The sequence below is a fragment of the Crocodylus siamensis genome, chromosome 3 (assembly GCF_052110815.1).
Source record: "Crocodylus siamensis isolate JL-2025a chromosome 3, ASM5211081v1, whole genome shotgun sequence".
Lineage (NCBI taxonomy): Eukaryota > Metazoa > Chordata > Crocodylia > Crocodylidae > Crocodylus > Crocodylus siamensis.
Window position 1 is genome coordinate 243,402,546 of NC_143397.1, and position 19,281 is coordinate 243,421,826.

General features: G+C 45.9%; 1 protein-coding gene across 1 annotated transcript; it reads left to right on the plus strand.

Moving 5' to 3' along the window:
* Nucleotides 1-13,483: 13,483 nt before the first annotated feature.
* On the plus strand, nt 13,484-16,964 carry MYC (MYC proto-oncogene, bHLH transcription factor). Its single transcript, XM_090040638.1, has 3 exons — nt 13,484-13,846; nt 14,100-14,807; nt 15,798-16,964. Exons 2-3 carry the CDS (start codon nt 14,108-14,110, stop codon nt 16,385-16,387), a joined length of 1,290 nt encoding a protein of 429 aa, XP_089896764.1. The 5' UTR covers nt 13,484-13,846; nt 14,100-14,107; the 3' UTR covers nt 16,388-16,964.
* The last annotated feature ends 2,317 nt before the right edge of the window (nt 16,965-19,281 follow it).

Consider the following 19,281-nt stretch of genomic DNA (forward strand, 5'->3'; position numbering starts at 1 on the left):
TAATGGCTGCTGTAAATGAGAGAGATTTGCTTGGGAGTGATTGCATCAGTGTTATCAGGGTAGTCAGACTCCTAGCACAGAAGAAATCTGAGTCCAGGTTTACTCCAATGACTAATGAGCCCTTTCAAGAAACCTAGGCTGGCTTTTGAAATGGCCACAAAATCTCAAATCGGACACTTCCAGTGGTTTCACTGTCAACGTTTCAAGCAGTTTTTCATCCTACTTCTTCACAGTCCCTCCCTCTAAGCTCAACAGAGAGACCTGGTGTTCTCTGGATTTTATCATGCATGGTTCAAAAACTTTTGTGCTGCACAAGGATTGCAAAGCACTAAGTGAAGCTGCAAATGGAGCGGTGGGATAGGTGCAGGCAGATAAAATGCAATTCAGCTACAGATGCTGAATTTAAAATGTGTTAGTGACAACCAGGACAGAAGACCTTTCTGGGAACAGAAGTTTTTTTTTTTTGGCTTAGCCTAAACAGAAACCTCCATTATTTTTTATTTAGTGCGTCTCATACATAGCTGAACCAAGAAATCTTCAGTCAGCTGGTTAAACTGACTCTGTGGTCCCTCTGGACTACGGAAATGTCATAATGAGCCACACCAGGGCAAAGAGCTCACCTTGAGATATGTTTGGTTTCCAATTTGTTTTAGATCAGATAGGGGATAGGCCCATCCTGTCAGAAAGCTGCTGCTATAGAAAGCATAAAAATCTACCATAGAGACTGAGATTTCAGTGAAGACACTTTACAGTTCAAGATGTTCAACCAGCAGGGTTTCACTGTGTAGTTGTGCAGAGTTTGCAAGGATCCACAGGCACGTCTCTGACCTGTCCCCACCACCTTTTACCTAGCAGACTGCTTGGCATTGGTTGTGCTGGAAGAATGTCGGACCAATACAAAATAATGCCTATTCCGCTTGCCACTGCTCAAGGGTAGGCCACATCCATACGTTCTCATCTCTACAGGAAACTGCCTTTGCACCAGCCGAGATCTATTTTTATGCCACCTCCAAGGCAAGCATTCACTTGGCAGGCAGTCTGGAAAGTGGTAGCATGCCACATTAACCTGCATTTCCCCACTCATTATATCCAGGTGTTTGGGAATGTACAGGAGCAGGGCTCAAGCCACATCTGGGCTTTCCCTGCATGCAGGAAGATTCAGCTAGTCATGGGGCCCTGGTATGGGCCATTTATGCCATTTCAGTAGCCCAAAGGAACCACAGATGACACTCACCCTGCTCCCAATGTTGTAGTGGATGGGGTTGTTAAATAGGAGAATCCTCTTCTGGCCAAGTGTAAAGACTCTCTGTGACATCTTCGTTGTCTGCTCGCAGCAAAGGGCACCAATTACTCCATTTCATAATCATTCAGTCCAACACTGAAATAAAAAGAAGCTGTCCATATTTCCAGTTTAACCAGTGTCTGCATGGAGATACTCGGGCATAAGAGGATCCTCCTGTAGGCAAGTTGTTAGCCATCAGTGGGACTTGCAGACCGCTGACAATCAGACTTGTTCCCAGGAACATTATTAAAAGGGATAGTACTGAAAACCATGCAGCAACCCAAGCCCCAGTCATATGCTAGGGCTTCCAATATTGCAGTAATAGGAATTTAATGCAGATGAGACCTTACTGCCAAGAAGAAGACGGCAGCTGGAGTTGCACAGCTCTCTCTACCCGTTCAACTAGTACTGCAAAAGACATATTCACGTGGAGAATCAAAACACCTGGATTCACTCTCATATTGTTCCCCTTTCTCCATCAGGCTTATTGGCACAAGCAATATGATTCCTGATGACTTGAACCCAGAACACAAAAGCTTCAGGCATTCAGGAAAATGTCTGGAGAAGCCAACCCTGACATGGGAAATGCTAGAAGGGTCGAGGGCTGGACTCCAGCTTTACCACAATCCTCTGAGCAATGGACAGCCTCTATAAGAGCTAGCTAAACTTCTGAACCCTGCTAGCCGCAGACCAAAATCTTGACTGGGATGAGAGCCATGGGCCAAACAGTTCTGAAGATGAGTGAGCCCCAGCATCAGTGATCAGCACACAGAGACCTGACTCAGACAACAATTTGTCATTAGGTGCCTTCTTATAATAAATGAAAAGAAGTAACTGAAGACCGTCAACAATGAAGAGAACAGAGAGAAGCAGAATGAGTTTAGGAGCCACACTTAAATGGCCTGGGAGCTGCCTGTAGCTCATAAATTGCTGTTCGGCCACACGTGACCAAATGTTCCTCCTGCCATTGGAGCAAACTAGGAACAGAGCCTAATGCCTAGTTCCCGCTGTCCCTCCTTGCTCCACTGGGGGAAGTAATCTGCTGGGCTGGATCCACTATTTTGCCCACCCCTGTTCTGGAGAGTACAGCCAGGATCCAGAATGACCTGAACAGATTGGAGAAATGGTCCACAATTAATCGGATGAAATTCAACAAGGGCAAGTTCAAAGTTCTGCAGTTTGGATGGAACAACTGCATGCACAAATACAAACTGAGGAAGGATGCGGCTGCAGTACTGCAGAGGAGAACCTAGGGTTTGCAATAGACCACAAGCTGAGTATGAGCCAAAGGTGTGCTTCTGTTGCAAAAAAAGGCAGCTGGGTTGTATAAACAGGAGTGTCAAGGAAAGCAATTCTTCTGCTCCGTTCAGCTCTGGTGAGGCCTCACCTAGAGTTCTGTATCTAGTTTTGCATCCACACTTCAAAAACAATGTGGACTCAAATGATTAGGGGCCTGGGAAGCAAGACTCTTGAGGAAAGGCTGAAAGAGCTAGAATTAATTAGTCTGAAGAAGGAAAGATTAAGTGGGGGTTTGACGGTCCTCAAATACCTGACGAATGATTATAGAGGGGATGGAGATGTTTTTTTCTTAATGGTTGTAATGGACAGGACTTGGAGCAAGGGCCTCGAGCTGCAGGAGAGGAAAATTAGATTGGATATTAGGAGGAATTTTCTGATTATGAGGGTGGTCAAGCACTGGAAAAGGCTACCTAGAGAAATTGTGGCATCTCTGTCCTTGGACATTTTCAAAAACTGATTAGACGGACACTTAACTGGGATGGTTTAGTCAGGGATGATCCTGCCTTGAATAGGAGGGCTGAGGTCCTTTCCAGCCCTACTTTCCTATGATCCTATGCACCTTCTAAAGTAGACAAGCCCCAACAGCTAATTTTTGAACTAGTACGTCATAAAATTTCCTCAGGCTTACCTACGCTAGTTCATGAAACAGTGGGCTTGGGTACCATTTTTCTTGTGTCAACAAGGCTAAAGAGAATTAATTATTGTTAAAATGGATTAAAATTAACAAAGCAGTCTTGGGGATTTCCCACTTCTGGGCTGCCTGTAGTGTTTTCTTTATTGAGTCTAGTAAGCTGGAGAAAGATTCTCTGCAGTAATTGTCTTGTACAGCACTTCCCACACTGTCTGTGTTTGACACACAGTGATGAATGATAAAATAATAGGTGTATAAATACAATGCAAGTCTTACACCTTCCATCTGGAATTACCATGCCAAAATGTGCTTTTAGTTTCACAGACATCGTATCGTTGGTAAACCGTTCTGTTTGCTTTTGGGGGAAAAACGACAAAGCATAATCCTGAAGGCAGAGAGAACTGTAGGTTGGCTGTTTAAACTTCAAAGCACTAATAACAAAGTGCATAGCTGTAGCTATTAGCATATCAGGTTTGGGAGTTTGCATATATCCATATATAAACTGCTCATTGCATATGGATTTACAGCCTGGTTTCAGGATTGCCAAGCAGCTACCACTTACATGGATTTTATGCTAGTTGAACTATTTTCTAAAATAAATAAAATGGTTCAATCTCTATGTGGATGCAGCAGTCACAATACAGAGGTGTCCTGTCCTTATGGAAATAAGCTCTACAGGCCTTAGTGTTTCTATAGTGCTATAATGACAGCCGCACTTGGGAGCATTGTACTGCTTTCATTTTCCTGGGATAGGTAAAGTGGTAGAAAACCTGTCTGTAAAGAAGTCCTACATGAGGTGAGCATGAGGTGTGGATGGTCAGTGGTTCCTAACAGCAGAGGCATTATGGCCCAGCGGGGCAGACGCTGAGTGCGGGATCCTAGGTTCTGCCACGGATCTGCTGTGTGATCTTGGTCTAGTCTGTTTGCCCTCCTACCTTTTATCTGCCTTGTCTATTTAAACAGCAGGCTTTTGTGCCTTACTTACCATGTGCATGTAGGGGGAGGTCTAATATAGTGGGCCCCAATCTCAGTGGGACCTAGAGATGCTATTGTAATGCAAATAGTAATAATTTCAAACTCCTGAACCAATTCTCCCTTCCAGTCTAGGGCTGGGTGCAGTATTGCTCTTATCTTCTAGATGTAATGAATACCTCTGCCCTCCCTTACTCAGGATAAGTAGAAAGGAGAGACATTCTTAACAGCTGGTTACAAGGGAGGAGTGTCATTAGTATTATCCGGGAACACCTTGTTTGCAAATGATTCCTTGAATTGTTGAGTGTTTGTAATGTCCCCCTTAGCAGGGTGCTCAGCTGATGATTACGTCAGTGCATACATGAATCCCTTTGAACCTCATGGCCCACACCATGGATTTCAGAATCAGGTCCTTCTTTCCACTACAGGCCTCCTCTGCTTCAGCAGTGTGAAATATGAGTATAAAATTTTAATGGCAATAGGATTGGAGTGGCTTAAGCCAAAATCTCATCTATGCTGCAAAGAAGCCAGAGGGACCTGCTTGCAGCACGGTTATAACAGTTTATGATTATAGTGTGAATTGAACTGAACTGTGCCACATCTACATTATTTATGAGCCTGCTTTGAAGCCCACCATGAAGAACCCATTTGGATCAGTACTGCTCCATATATAACAAAATATAACAAATAAGAGATTTATGTATTATGCCCTACCATAGGGGTAGGTCTTACAAAGGGCAGGAGGAGAATCGAGGGCATGGAGTGGTAGAGCAATTCATGTAAGATCACATACACGATCAAAATCAGGATTAAAGCTCAAACTTCCTGAAGGTCAGAGCCATGGCCAGTTCAGTGCTAACCTTGTAAGGAGCCAGGCTATGGTACAGCATAGATAGAGCAGTGGTGTAATAGGGCAGGGTGACCAGAACAGCCACCCCAGGCGCCAATTTGGGGATGTCCCAAGCAATTGTACCGGTGGCAGTGGCAACTGGAAGCCTGTGCGTGGCAGCAGCCTCAGGTGCCCAGTTGTGTCATTACACTTGTGAAACACAGCAGTCTCTATACTGCAAGGCAGAACTGTGTTTTAACTGCATCACAAGACAAGCATGCTATAAGCTGGTCCCTTGACACAGCTGCTATTTTCACTGACAGACAGGCCCAAAGTATGCCTATTGCATTGTGGATCATTGATTCAGCTAAACCAGCATGCTGCCCCCAGCAGTGGCCTATCTAAGAAGGTGAAACCTCTCTTCCCTTTAAAATATACCTACTTAACTAGTCAAGCCTAATCGTGGAGATCATTTTCTTGCCCCTTTCAGCTCATAAAGCAAGAAGATTCGTATCCTTTATGCTTTCTGTCTTCAGATATCTTTGCTGTCACAAAATACCTAATTCAGTTTCTGATTCCTACTAAGGCATTTGTTTTTATTATAAACTACAGCAGAGAGTTCCACAAGTTAATTATAAATTGCTTTAGAAAGCATTTTCTGTGATGTGTTTCAAATCCATTCCCCTTAATTTCATTTGATGCAACATATGTTTCGCTGTGTGAAGAGGAGATGCAGTTTTATTGCTGCTATCTGCCCGATGAACATGTTCATCACTAGCAGTGGACAGAGTGAGAAGTCACTTATCTGATAGAGAGAGAAAACACTCCCTCCTTCTTATCAACAAACTGAATTATCAGCCAAGTGAAGTGGTTTTACTATGGACTTCCTGGCTGCGTTGTGTTTCAAAGATCCACTCTGGCAGAAAACATTCATGGATGCATTTTCCCTCTCTATCTCTCTCTCCCATGTTTTCCACTGCAGCAGCTACAGATAACTGTTGATCTTCCAAAGATGTTTAGTTTAAGTCATCTTAAGCAGATTTGGATTTGTTCTGACTGCTTGCACTGTAGCAAAAATGATGCCCAAAGAGTTGTGGAGGGGCCAGAGGAGCATGCAGGCTAGTACACTTGAAAACTGAAAACACCGGTGACATGTCCCAATTTTACAGCCCCTCGTAGCTGTCGCTAAAAGGATAGCCCAGAATTTCCAAGGCTCCCTAGCTACTCAAAGTGCCCAACTAGGGTCAGTCGGAAACTGACTTTCACTCACTCAAAGATGAAGAGCACCCGATGAGGTGGCTGGACTCCAGGACCTTCCCAGGTCCCTTCCAGCCCTAATGTCTATGAAACAATGCTATGAAAATTAGCAGACCCCTTGGAAAGCGAGTCCTTTAATCTGTATCTCCCTGCCCCATCTGGAACTAGGCAACATAATTCTGTTCAGACAAGAACATTTGGGGCAATTCTCTACGTTATGCATCTATATATATACACAGACAGACTCTTAACTAACTGTAACCTCTTATGCATTATTACAACAGCACCTGCACATCTACTAGGTGCTGATACGATGTGCAGCAGCAGCCAAAAGCATGTACATGGATTTAGGTGAGAAGGCGATTAGACAGAATGTGCCAGCATTAAAACTCCAGTGGAAGAGGTAATTCGAAGGCGTGTTCCCCATTTGAACACTCTAGGACACGAACTTCCTCTCAAAGGCCTTGTCAACAGTACAGCATGTAATGGTGTTTGAACATGGATGTCAGCAATCGCATTAGCTGAACTGGGGATGAATGCAGTTTAGATGTTAAGCGTTGAAAACAGCAAGCTATGTTCGGTATCCTTTCAGCTAAGTGTAACTGCAAGGTTTAATCACATTTAGCCTGGATAACACTGAACATGGATTTGTCCTTGGCTGTACTTACACCTAACCATACTCAGTTCCACTTCAACTGACTCTTCGTCTCAGGAACAGTTATATTTTCACTTATAAACTGGGCCAAAGAGGATGCAATAGCAGAAGCAAAGTCCAGAGGTAGGCAATACAAACCATTAACCTCCTCCCCCTACAATCTCATCTTCTTTTTTTTTTATTTCTTCATAAGCCTCCTCTTTTTTTGTTTTTTGGTAGGGGGGAGGTGTCTTTTTCCCAGCATGCTTTTCTGGGGCTGGATCTTTAAATTGAGCAAAGACAGACAATTAAGGCTATTTTGCAACCAGCTGCTGGTTAGTGCTTCTTCATCTTGTCTAGCTAGTGAGTATTCTTATTTACTGTTATGCTTTCAGCTAATCTTTCCTGGGTTATTCCTAAAATGTTGTCTTCTTGCCGATTGAGAAAAATAGGTACCAACTTACAAAGGAACCATATTCCAGATGATTGCAGTAAAGGCAGCGTTAGTAATGGATCCCAGGGCTCTACTTGCCAGTTCCTCTATGCTTCTAGCTGAAATGTAACACCTCTCAGACAACATACTGTAAGTAAAGGTACTTCTGAAGCAGATGCGAGTGAGCAGGCGCTATCTAAAACCATAATGACAGTCGGTGCTCTTTTGTTGTATACAAATTACAAAAGAAAACTGGGGAGGGAGACTCCCCACTCCCCCAAACTAAAGATGACTAGAACTTGAAGAATTTTACTTCTACATTTTTATGTTGCTTTTGTACAAAGAAATTCCACAGTGCTGTGTGTGCACTTTTACTACACCTACTCCTTAGGGTTACCAATCATTTTTCATAAATTATGACTCAAAACACCAAGTAGGAGGCAAAGCCTGATTGTCCTTGAGAGGTTCCACCTTCTTTAAAGCAATTAGTGCACATGAGATTGGGGTCTGTTATCAAATGCCTTCATTTTAGAGTGCTGAACTTCTTCAACCTGGGGCATAATTTCAAGAAAAGCTGAACACCTGCAGTTGATAAAAGACACGAACCAGAACCTGTGAAAGTCAGGGCCAGAGTGTCGCAGAGACAGTACCCAGCAGTCAAGGCATTTGAAGTCATTAGCTACTCTTAAAATGTGGGTTACCTACTTTTGTTCTGATAGTCAAGGTAGTAGGTCCTGGCTGTGTTTAAAAAATTTGCAGCTCTGTAGAAATATGTAAAGAAAACTTTGGCTTTTTAAGCTATTATTTTAAGCTGGTCTTGCATCTTTTATCTTAATGGAGGTAAACTGCTCAAGGGAGCACATCAGTTGAAACACAGAATAGGGATGTTTATGCTATTTGAGGCCTCTGCTACCCTTCTGATTGATATGTCCCAATTGTAGATACCATCAGAAATGTGCTACTGCAACCCGGTGAGCAGGGGTGGGCAACCTGCAGCACAGGCAGGCAGCCTCTGTGTATGGCTCCCAGCAGATCGGGGATGGGACAGGCAGCCCAGCACCAAATAGGGCATGAGATCTAGCAGGGAGCAGAAAACAAAGCTGCAGTTCGAGCAGAGAAAAGGGATAGCAGTAACACTGGGGGAGGATGTGGAGCTAACTTGTGGCAAGCCTGAAAAAAGGTTGGCTCCTAGTGCACCTAGCCAGTGCTCCCCATCCCACATTGCAACCAGGATGAACTCTACTAGTGCAAAAAACAGCTGTATGCTCCAGAGGTTTGCACTGATGCAAATACACCCGATTGTTCACCACTCATTGCCTTACCCTAAATAAGGACAAAGCCTCAGTGCACACAGCAGAGCCCTGGCTTACAAATGCTGAAGAGACAAAGGTTTTGTTTATGCTCCCTTGTCTCTCCCCACTATAAAGGACACCAAAACAAGACTGAGCTCTCTCCATTGCAGAAGACGGAAGGAGAAGGCTAATATACTGCTTGCACTAAAGACAATAGCAGCCTTATGGGAGAGGCTCTAATGGCATCTAATTTTAAAGAGGTAGGCCACTTAAGCTTAAAGAAAGTCTTTCCAGGGTTAGCACCTGAATAGCTATAAAAATAGTTGTAAATGGCTTAAATATAGTAAAGACGACTTAATCAACTCTTGCCACACCGTGTTCATCATTTAAAAGCATGGAATAAAATTCCGGGAATGTAGAGCCCATCTGAGTGCATGACAAGCCTTTCAAAGTTGATAGTTGTTACAGCTTTTTTTTGTAAGGATGCATGTAAATTAAACCAGACTTTCTAAAATAACAGTCTATCTTTCACAAGAGCTTTGAAGGTTTTCTGTTTTATCAAACATTTAAATCAGTGCAGTTTTCCTTTAATCCACCCTTAATCCACAGCTGGAGGAAAAAAGGTCTCCTGTTAAACAATACCAAAGCACTGGTGTTAAGTCCATCACCCCTCCAAGTCATTCACCTCCACAGGGTGTGAATTTCAGCAGTGAGGTTATTTAGGGCCCATTCCAAAAGCCCTTGAAATAAATCTGACTCTCTTGATTTTGCTTCAATGGATTATGTTTTGGGTGGCAAGTAACACATTTAGAACCAACAAATGGCTGTTCTAGCCAAAATTGAGATTTTAATCTAAAGTTGTTTACAAATCCAATGTGAATAGAAATGCCCCCCTCCCCCCGCCGCCCCCCCAGGCTCTGGGGGGAAAAAATTGGGAGTGCACTGTTTAAATGTAAACAGGTCCTTGCACTGCATGCAATCCAATGACTTATAGTATCTTAAAAGAACGAAAATGTAAAACTAAATTAAAACAAACACAAAATGAATGGCTGTGTTCATGTCTAATGAAATGTAGGCAGTAATGACCATAATCGGTGAAAAGTAAATTAGAATTTTGAAAAGCATTTGCTTTCCGCAGTCGGTAACAGTGGCGAGAATGTTTGGCATTTCTCATTACTTCTAACCTGAAGGATTTTTTTTATATTGCAGCTATGTATAGCAACAGGGAGAAGTGCTACATACCAAAACCAGCTTAAAAAAAATCAGCCTTTTCAACTTTGAATCCTGACACCCTACCAGCTTGGAAACAAACAAGAGCTGAACAGGGATCAGACTCTAATGCTTTAGTTTTTCAATTTGAATATTAAAAACAATCTTAGGCCCAGATCCTGGAAAAAGCAATTAGGCTCCAAATCCCTTAGACAGAAATCCAAGCTCCATTGAAATCACTGGGGGGGGGAGGGGAATCACACCCCTAGGGCTGGATATCACCCGACAGGTGAAATTTTGTGGGGTTCCAAGTGGTGTGCTGTTTTCTCTCTCTCCCCCCCCCCCCAGGATTGCATTCCTAATTTTAAAATAAATGTGAGGTTTTCTCCCTCTTCTTTCTCCTTTTTTTTTCCATCTGTCTGATTCTGTTTCTGGAAGCAAATGGATTGAACCTCTGTTTAGAAAGGATTATAGGATGGTAGATTAAGACAATCCTGCAGCATAAGAACCTGCAGTGTTTGCTGTAAGCACATTTGGGCGCATAGCTGTAAGCATTAGGAGGGTAACATGAATAAATTATGCCAGATGCCACATCAAGTGACCCATGCCAGAATTGTGTGAAGAGATATTTGCACGGACATAAGAAATACAGCCTTTGTTTCTGTAGGCAATTGCTGGTGGTGGTGGTGATCTGAACTTCACATGGTTCAGATCAACTGAGATTGCAGTACTCATTTATAAATGATGGAGAACATAAAAATAATAATAGTAAAAAAAAAAAAAAAAAAATTGCTTCCCTCTGGCTACATTTATATTGGCATTCAGGAAGCCTGTACCTGCTATGTCCACTGGTGCTAACATAGGTGGAAACTAATGTAGACAAGGCTCAGGGCTTGTATTGCTGCATCATAGAGCCCTGCTCTGAGCTCCCCCTGCTGCTATCACACATGGTGCAACTGTGCATGATCAAGCAACTCTGTTCTCAGATGCTTGTATCTCTTATCTACATTTGAGGAACTTATTTGTATCCTGCTCTTTTACCAGGGTACCTGAGACCCTTTGAGATCATGGAAATGTTATTTTGCCAATGCCAGATAGCATCAGGAGATCCTGTCAACTAAAAGAAAAATTACTCTTCCAGTTAAATGCTTTCTCAAATTCCTAATAGTGCCCAATTGTTGAAAAGTTATTACAGCTGAAAGAGAAATGTGGGGTTTTTTTGTTGTTTTTTTTCCCCCCACCTTCAGTTTCTGCATCTAATCACATCTCATAGGGTGAGCTGGAGTATCTCTCCCCCGTGGTCAGCTGGGTGGGATCTGGCGTGCGGTGTTGCCAGCGCACCAGTGCGCAGCCAGGGCTCTCTGAGCAGAGGGGAGACTGGACTTTCCACAGGTGTGGGAGCTCACTTTAATGGATCTGAGTGCAGAATCAAGCCTTGGGCAATGTCCTATTTTGTCTGAATGGGTCTTTCAGGCAGGAAGAGAGTGGAAGAAGACATTTAGCGTGTACTTTTGCATTTTGCACTGCATCACTGGATAGAAGGTTAGTGACCTGAAAAATCATAGATTTGGGTGAAAAATCTTAACAGGCCTTACCAGCCGCTTGCATGAGGGTATGACAGCCCCTCAAAACAGTGCATTAGTAGCTTAGTGCTTATTGAAATAGATGTTGTACCGTATTTAAGTTAGGTGTACAAAAGCTAACAAGATTATTCATCGTTTTCTCCATGCACTTACAGATAGGTGCTTCCTCTGCAATCACCTTTTCCTCTCACTTTTTTACACGGGTTTCCCCACACTCCGCTTGTGGGTTTTCATACACAGGTGTTTTACTCTATTCTCTTCCCATCTCATATTTAGCATTAAACTCACTGCAAAAGTAACAGCTTTGACTCCCCGGTATCCTTAATGTGTGTTTAGTCTTTCAATTCAATGACTGTTCTGTCAAAATATACGTTCCACTTGGTGCCTTCTATCCAAATGGCCTTTTGTGCTGGGAATCTGCATTTATTGTTCTTCTCTCTTCCCTAGGGCTTTCAAAAAGCAGATGGATGTAAAGACTGACAATCAAATGATTTCCTACAACCAACCTGAAGTCGGCAGGTAAGAACTACAGAGTTGCTTACCAATGGAAACGAACCTCTATAATGCGCAAGACACAGACACCCCTGTGAAATACTTCCCAGAACATTTTATTAGACCATATTGCTCCCCATCATATTCTTTGCATTTGCCTCTTCTTGCTTTGTGATTCATGTGAAAAGGGGGGATTTCGTAGGTAGCGCTCCATCTGCTCACACTACTTATTCCTTGCTTTCTATAAGCCTCCATGATGCCACAATTAATTGCTCAGGGTATGATCAGGCCACATCACAAACCAGATTCTGACTTTATCCTGTCAGTATGAGGGGGATTTTCTAACAAATTTCCTAAAGTTGCCAGTTCAGCTCCACTAATGTGGGCTGTGACTGTTGTGTGTGGAGAAAGCCTTACCAAGTTGAAGCTGAATTGCTAACAATTTGCAACGGTCATCAATATTTAAACACAAAGGGGTGCACTTGTTTAACTAAATCACCTGTAACCGATGTGTGGAAGCTTTAGTGGAATTCATTTCCAGCGGTCTTGGAGCCCCTGGGTAGAGGCATCCATGGCTCCCTTTTAAAAAATAAAAAAATAAAAAAAAAACGTATTATGATTGAGGCTTAATTGATGAGTGATAGCAAACATCTATCCGTGCTATGATCACGAAGCAGGACGTTGGCTGCCTTGGTTCCCTCGCTTTACCCGTGGCAGGTTAGGGTGGGTGTCTGTGTTGCGTTGGGGTTGGCAGCACCTAAGGTGCAGATGGGATTGTGTGGGATGGTTTGGACAGGGCTGATCCTGCCTCTGGAGGTCCCTTCCAGCCCTGCTTCTATTATGAAATGACTCTTCCTTGTTGTTTAACCAGGCTGTGCAGATCACTGCTAATCTATCTCCCCAAATCCTTCCTTCCTTTTAAATACGTCTTAATAAAACACTGGGGGGAATATTTTTCTCAGCCCCTCCTGTGTGCTGCGCTTCGCTTGCCGTGCCCAGCTTCCTCCATGGGGAGTCCCAAGGAAGAACATCTCGCCTTCCAAAGCTTGTCTCGTGCCTCCAGAGCTGGTCCAAGAGCTCACCTTCAGAAACCCTGGCTAGAGGCCAGCACTTTAAATGCCACCTGAGACGCAGCTGGTCCTTTCAGGTCCTGCCTAGGGTTGGAGGCTGAGGTGGGGAAGGGCTGGAAGGGACCTCTGGAGTTCGCTTACTCCACCTTCCTTGTACCAGGAGCCCACTGCCGGCCTGGGCGGGGAAGCCGGTTTCCCACGTTTCTCCTTGAACAGGAAAATCCCTCTGGAAAGTGCATTTGTGCCCTTCTGTATACTCTCACGCCCCACCTGTGGGCCGAGCCCCCCCGATCCACCTACTCCAGGGCGATCCCTCTCCCCTCCGCCCACTGGACCTAAGCCTCGCCGGCACACACGCCGCCCCCGGGCCCGTGCAGCTGCCGCCACGCGCGGCGGGGGCCGGGGGGCGGGCGCGAGGCGAGGGGAGCCGGCAGAGGGCGCCGTGGCTTCACCGTGGCCGCCTGCAGGGAGACGCCGGTCGCCGACACCCGGGGCTGCGCCTCGGCCGGCGCCGCGCTCCGTGCAGCGAGGGGCCGGGCCGAGCCGGGCCGGCCCCGCGGTCCGGGGGGGGCGGGCTCGTGCCGACGCGCCTTCCCACCGGGGGACACCCGGGCGCTGCTCGAGGCGGACCCCCGCCCCCGCGGCCCGGGCCGGGGCTGGCTGCTGCTCTTGGCGGGAAGCGGCGCCGCGCCCCGCCCCGCCCCGCCCCGCGGCTATAAAGCGGCTCCGGCGCGGGCGGCGGGTGCAGAGCGCGGCTGCTCCCGGCGCCGGAGCCGCTTCTTCTCCGCGCCCGGCTTTGGGACTTACAAATCCTGCTCGCGGCGGGCTCAGTCCGCGCTCCCAGCCTCCGCGCCCGCACCCCGGTGAGTCGGCGGCGGCGGCGGCGGGCGGGAGGAGCCCGCGCCATCGGGCTGCTTTGGGGGAGTCGGTCCCGTGCAACAGGGCTGCTTTGTGGGGTGCAGCCGGGCTGCCAGGCCGGGGGGTTGCTCCCCCCGGGCAGCAGGGGTGCTGCGGCGGTTGGGGGGCACGCCCCGTGCCCCAGGGGCCGGCGGGGGGGCGCCCCGCGGGGGGAGGCTGGGGACGTGCCCCGCGCTGACCCGGCCGTGTGCCCCGCAGGCGCCGCGATGCCGCTGACGGCGAGCCTGGCGCTGGCCAGCAAGAACTACGACTACGACTACGACTCGGTGCAGCCCTACTTCTACTTCGAGGAGGAGGAGGAGAACTTCTACCTGGCGGCGCAGCAGCGGGGCAGCGAGCTGCAGCCGCCCGCGCCGTCCGAGGACATCTGGAAGAAGTTCGAGCTGCTGCCCACGCCGCCGCTGTCGCCCAGCCGCCGCGCCGCCGCCTTCCCCTCCACCGCCGACCGGCTCGAGATGGTCACCGAGCTGCTGGGCGGCGACGCCGTGAACCAGAGCTTCATCTGCGGGCCCGACGACGAGGCCTTCGCCAAGTCCATCATCATCCAGGACTGCATGTGGAGCGGCTTCTCGGCCGCCGCCAAGCTGGAGAAGGTGGTGTCCGAGAAGCTGGCGTCGTACCGCGCGGCGCGCAGGGACGGCGCCCCCCACGCCGCCCTGCCGCGGCCCGGCGCGCCCGCGCCGCCCGCCGCGCCCGCCAGCCCCGCCGCCGCGGCCAGCGCCTACCTGCACGACCTGGGCGCCGCCGCCGCCGACTGCATCGACCCGTCCGTCGTCTTCCCCTACCCGCTGGGCGAGCGCTCCCCCCGCGCCGGCCCGCGCGCCGCCAGCCCCGCGCCCGGCCCCGCGCCCGGCCCGGCCCCCGCGCTGCCCGACGACACGCCGCCCGGCACCAGCAGCGACTCGGGTGAGTCGGGCGCGCCGCCCCGGGCCGAGCCGCGGTTGGCCGCGGCGCTTTAAAAGTTAAAGCGCTTCCCCCGCGGCGGGGAGGGCAGGGCTTGTTGCTGCCGCTGTGCGGAGCAGAGAGCGCGAGTGTCCTTGCATGTGCCTCTTTAAATGCCACGTTGAGGCACAGCAGAAATCCCAGTTCCTGGAAAACCAGGCGGGGAGGAGTAGAGGCTGCCATCCTCCTCCACAGTTTTTTTTTTTGAGGCACCTTAATAAGCTCCTCTTCTGCCTTTCGGTGTCACCTAGTTCACGCAAAAATTATGACCTCTTTGTAAGCGGGAGTTAACTGCACCGCCGGGTGTCATCAGGGAGGTGCCTGTGGAAGTGAATGAAGTGGGGAAGGTTTTCTTTTTCCAAGGCACTTTCTGTCCCCGAGCCTCCAACACACCCTGTCTGGGAAGGTGCCCTTGCATCTCCTTCTGCCTACAAAAAGGTCATAATTTTTGCATGATACAGGTGATGCTGAAAGGCAGTAGAGGAACTTATTAAGGTACCTCTTCAAAAAAAAAAAAAAAAAAATCACCAGCCATAAGCAAGTTTTTGAGGCTGGAGTCTCACCGAATCATTCATTCATTCGGGACAGCTGGATGGGTGGCAGCATGGGGGGGCGCTGGACACGGGAGGGTGCTGTCACATCTGCTGTCAGCAGTCGACTTCCCTGCTCTCTGGGCACTTAGGCAAGATCTCTAACGAGATCAAGAGATCTGGGGCGCAGGGCTTAGCCCTGAGGGGAGGCGGATGTTCAAGCCGTGGGCAGGAGCATCCTGTTGCACGCTGGATGCTAGATTTCTGGGAGGAAATAGTTTTTGGGGAAGTGCAGGTTTTAGAAGCCAATTACAACATGTTTAAAATTCAGTTTGCTGCTGTTCTTCCAAGCCCAGAATAAGGTCCTGTTTTGAAACCCGGGGCTTCTTTAAATCTACAATTAACTGTTTTCTTTTTCTTGCAGAAGAAGAACAAGAGGAAGATGAGGAGGAAATTGATGTGGTCACGCTAGTAGAGGTGAATGGAGTTGAATCCGGCACAGAGTCTAGTACAGACTCTAGTGGAGAGTCTAGCACAGATTCCACAGACGGACACAGCAAGCCACACCACAGCCCGCTAGTTCTCAAGCGGTGTCATGTCCCCATCCATCAGCACAATTACGCTGCTCCTCCTTCCACCAAGGTTGAATATCCGTCAGCAAAGAGGTTAAAATTGGACAATGGCAGGATTCTCAAGCAGATCAGTAACAACAGAAAGTGCTCAAGTCCCCGCACGTCAGACTCGGAAGAAAACGACAAGAGGCGAACGCACAACGTCCTGGAGCGCCAAAGGAGAAACGAGCTGAAGTTGAGCTTCTTTGCTTTGCGTGACGAGATACCCGAGGTAGCCAACAATGAAAAGGCGCCCAAAGTCGTCATCCTTAAAAAAGCAACGGAATATGTTATTTCTGTTCAAGCAGATGAGCACAGACTGATAGCAGAGAAAGAGCAGCTGAGGAGGCGGCGAGATCAATTGAAACACAAACTTGAGCAGCTAAGGAACTGTTGTGCATAGGAACTCTTGGGTATAGACTTGAGTAACCCAAACCAGGCTGAAATATGATAAAAATATTAATGTTTCTAATCTTACTCATGACCTACACCGGTTCCAAAAGGAGCTCTTGCAATTGCATGCTGTGCGGAATGACTTGCAACTACACAACCTTGGCTTTGTCTCTCAAGACTGAGCCATAACCTCAACTGCCTCGTAACCAATACTTTGGGCGTAAGACAAAATATACATTCTTCGTGATGTGGGGAAACTTTTTTCAACTTTTTTTCTTTTAAAAATTTTTGTATTTAAGACATTTTCTTCTTGAGCGAATTCCAAAAAGTTGTCCCCCAATTTGCTGTACATATTTACACTTATTAACATGTAAATACTTGTAATAAAAATCTTTATAGAAAAGTGCGACATTTAATACTCGGCCATTGTGGCAACTGGATTTATACTTGTCTTGAACTTCTGTGCCATAACATTTCACAGTTTTGTGGGGGGTTTTTTATTTAAATACTTTTTTCTTTAAAAAAAAAAAAATGATTTTTATTTTGTTTTTAGATAAAATAAATAAATATTTGCCCAAACTATAATTAGCTAATCTATGTGTAAAGACTTTGCTTTATCTCACATATTGTCCCTTCTATAGAGTCCCCAAATTCTCTGTCATAGTTGCACAAAAAAAGTATAATGGATTAGGGGAACACCCAGTTTCAGAATATGCATGGGAATTTGGCCCTTATTTATATAAAAGTACACACCCACCCGCACACATGAAGGAAAGAGCAAAATCTCTCATCCTTTCGAAGGGAACTTAACCTGCCATTCCAGGTATCGCCCCTTGAGCGTCTTGACAAAGGTACCGGTTAAGATAGATGGTGGGCTGAACTGTGGTCAGCTATCCACTGGGGCTATTAAACCGACTCTCTACACCGCAGCATCTTCTGTTCCTAGCAAGCACTGGGGCATCTTTCTTAAATGGTAGGAACGAGGTACTGCATATGCATATTTTGCAATACAATCCTCTTCATGCATAGTCTATTACCAGATGCTCATTGCCTTCTGATTTTTTTTCATTACAAATAGATCAAAATAAAAAATTAAGCATAGAAGTGTGCTATCCCAGCATGACAAAAAACAATTGAGTTCTGAGCCTGCTATTACAAATGGCTCAATGTTTTCACCTGGTATAAGTGTAGATTTCCTGGAACAGTTTGAAACTTCACAGAAAAAAGCAAAAGGGATGTTCTTGCCCGTACAGTTTCGAAAAATACAGCAAAGAACACTAATTTCTTAAGTGCAGATTACATCGCTGAGTGAATCTGACTTAGGGTTTGCTTGTAAATGACATCTAAAATCAGGAGTTGCCCCAAACTGTCAGTTAAGCATGAGATGAAGAAACATCCCTCTGATATACAAGGTACCCATCCTCCAAGAATAAGTATGTAAAAGTGATACCTGACATTCTCCTCTTCCACTCACCTGCTTCAGCAGCCAGAGTCAATCCAAGAAACAGATGAAACTTTTGATCCAGAGCTGGAAGTGGTTTTATGCTTTTATTTTTGGAACAAAAGCTTTTTAACGTCGCATGAGAATCATATTTAAAAATGCTAGTTTAAATGGTGCAGTGGTAACATTTGGGGGGCAGATGAAAAACAGGTCTATGACAAAGCTGTTCATAATAATGAGCAGTAGTGCAAATAACTTCAGTGGGACTGAATGCTATGCTCTTCCTACAGATTGCTGATACAAATCTTTCATTTCCCATTCCTACTTGTGGTTGTGAAAAAGGCTGTTTCACGTGCTCCTGATTGTGGCTGTCCTTTTCAGGCTATTCTGCAATATATATTAATAGTGCTTTGCAACCGAACACAAAAAAGTGGCAAATTCCTGGAAGATCTTACAATGACATTTTCCTTAACACCACACTATTTATATCAACCTAACTTCCAAGGGAGTTTAAAGGAATTAAGTTGTCCAAATATTGGTGCATGTTTAGGAGTGTTAGGTCTGGTCTTTTTTCAGTGGGTATCCTTCCTTCTGAAAACATAAATAGGAACCCAAGGAAAATGGTATCCCATGATATCAATTCTTTTTGGATCGTGTGTGTGTAAGCTTATAAACTGATCTACAATTGCTTTCCTGAGGATGAGAAAGGTTTAGATACTGGCTAACAGAAGACTGAAGTGAAACTTTAGCGGTAGTCCCATTGTGTCTGAATCTAAGTACGACACTTCCCACTTACGACCCACATAATTTCTGTACTTTAAAGAGCCCTCAAAGAAGGTGAGCTAACTTTTACTATTTAAAAAGAAAATAATAATTGTTTTTCTCCCTTTCTGGTTTGCATTATAAATGGAGTCTAGTAATTATTTACACTTGAAAGGATCTGTTATCTGAGAATTGCAACCCCTTTCGTAGATGTATTAAGTGAAATACATGGGTAAAGTACATGTCCTCCCCCACATAAATAGGTCTTACAGGATTTGGTTTTGGGTCTAAGATGTGCATATTGAAAACATTTCATCCCTTTCTCTTTGTTCCTGTTTAAAGAGTGGGCCATAAAGTTGAGTCCCTTGCTTTTATCTACAGAAACTAAACTCCACAGTTTTATATGAATTTTGATCTTTCATATTGCCATTTGCCAACAGATTAACCAGAAGGGTACAAATCTACAACACTAGGATGAATTAGTAATTTGTGGACATGATGAAATATAAGACGACTTACTTATTGTTTTAAATGAACTGCAAGGTGTATCGATGTCTTTGGAAAAGGTGTATTAAAACAGCACCTAAGGTTAGGGGAAAAAAATTCTCTGTTCATCTGAAATTGTTGTTGAAGCAAAGAGGAGGGAAGGTGATTTCTACTCTTATATTTGGCAATTTGGAAATAAGGAGTGTTTTAAAGGA

Coding starts and splice junctions, on each gene's coding strand:
- MYC (XM_090040638.1), top strand. CDS start 14,108: ATGCCGCTGACGGCGAGCCTGGCGCTGGCCAGCAAGAACTACGACTAC. Junction 14,808..15,797: donor CGGCACCAGCAGCGACTCGG/GTGAGTCGGGCG, acceptor TTTTTCTTGCAG/AAGAAGAACAAGAGGAAGAT.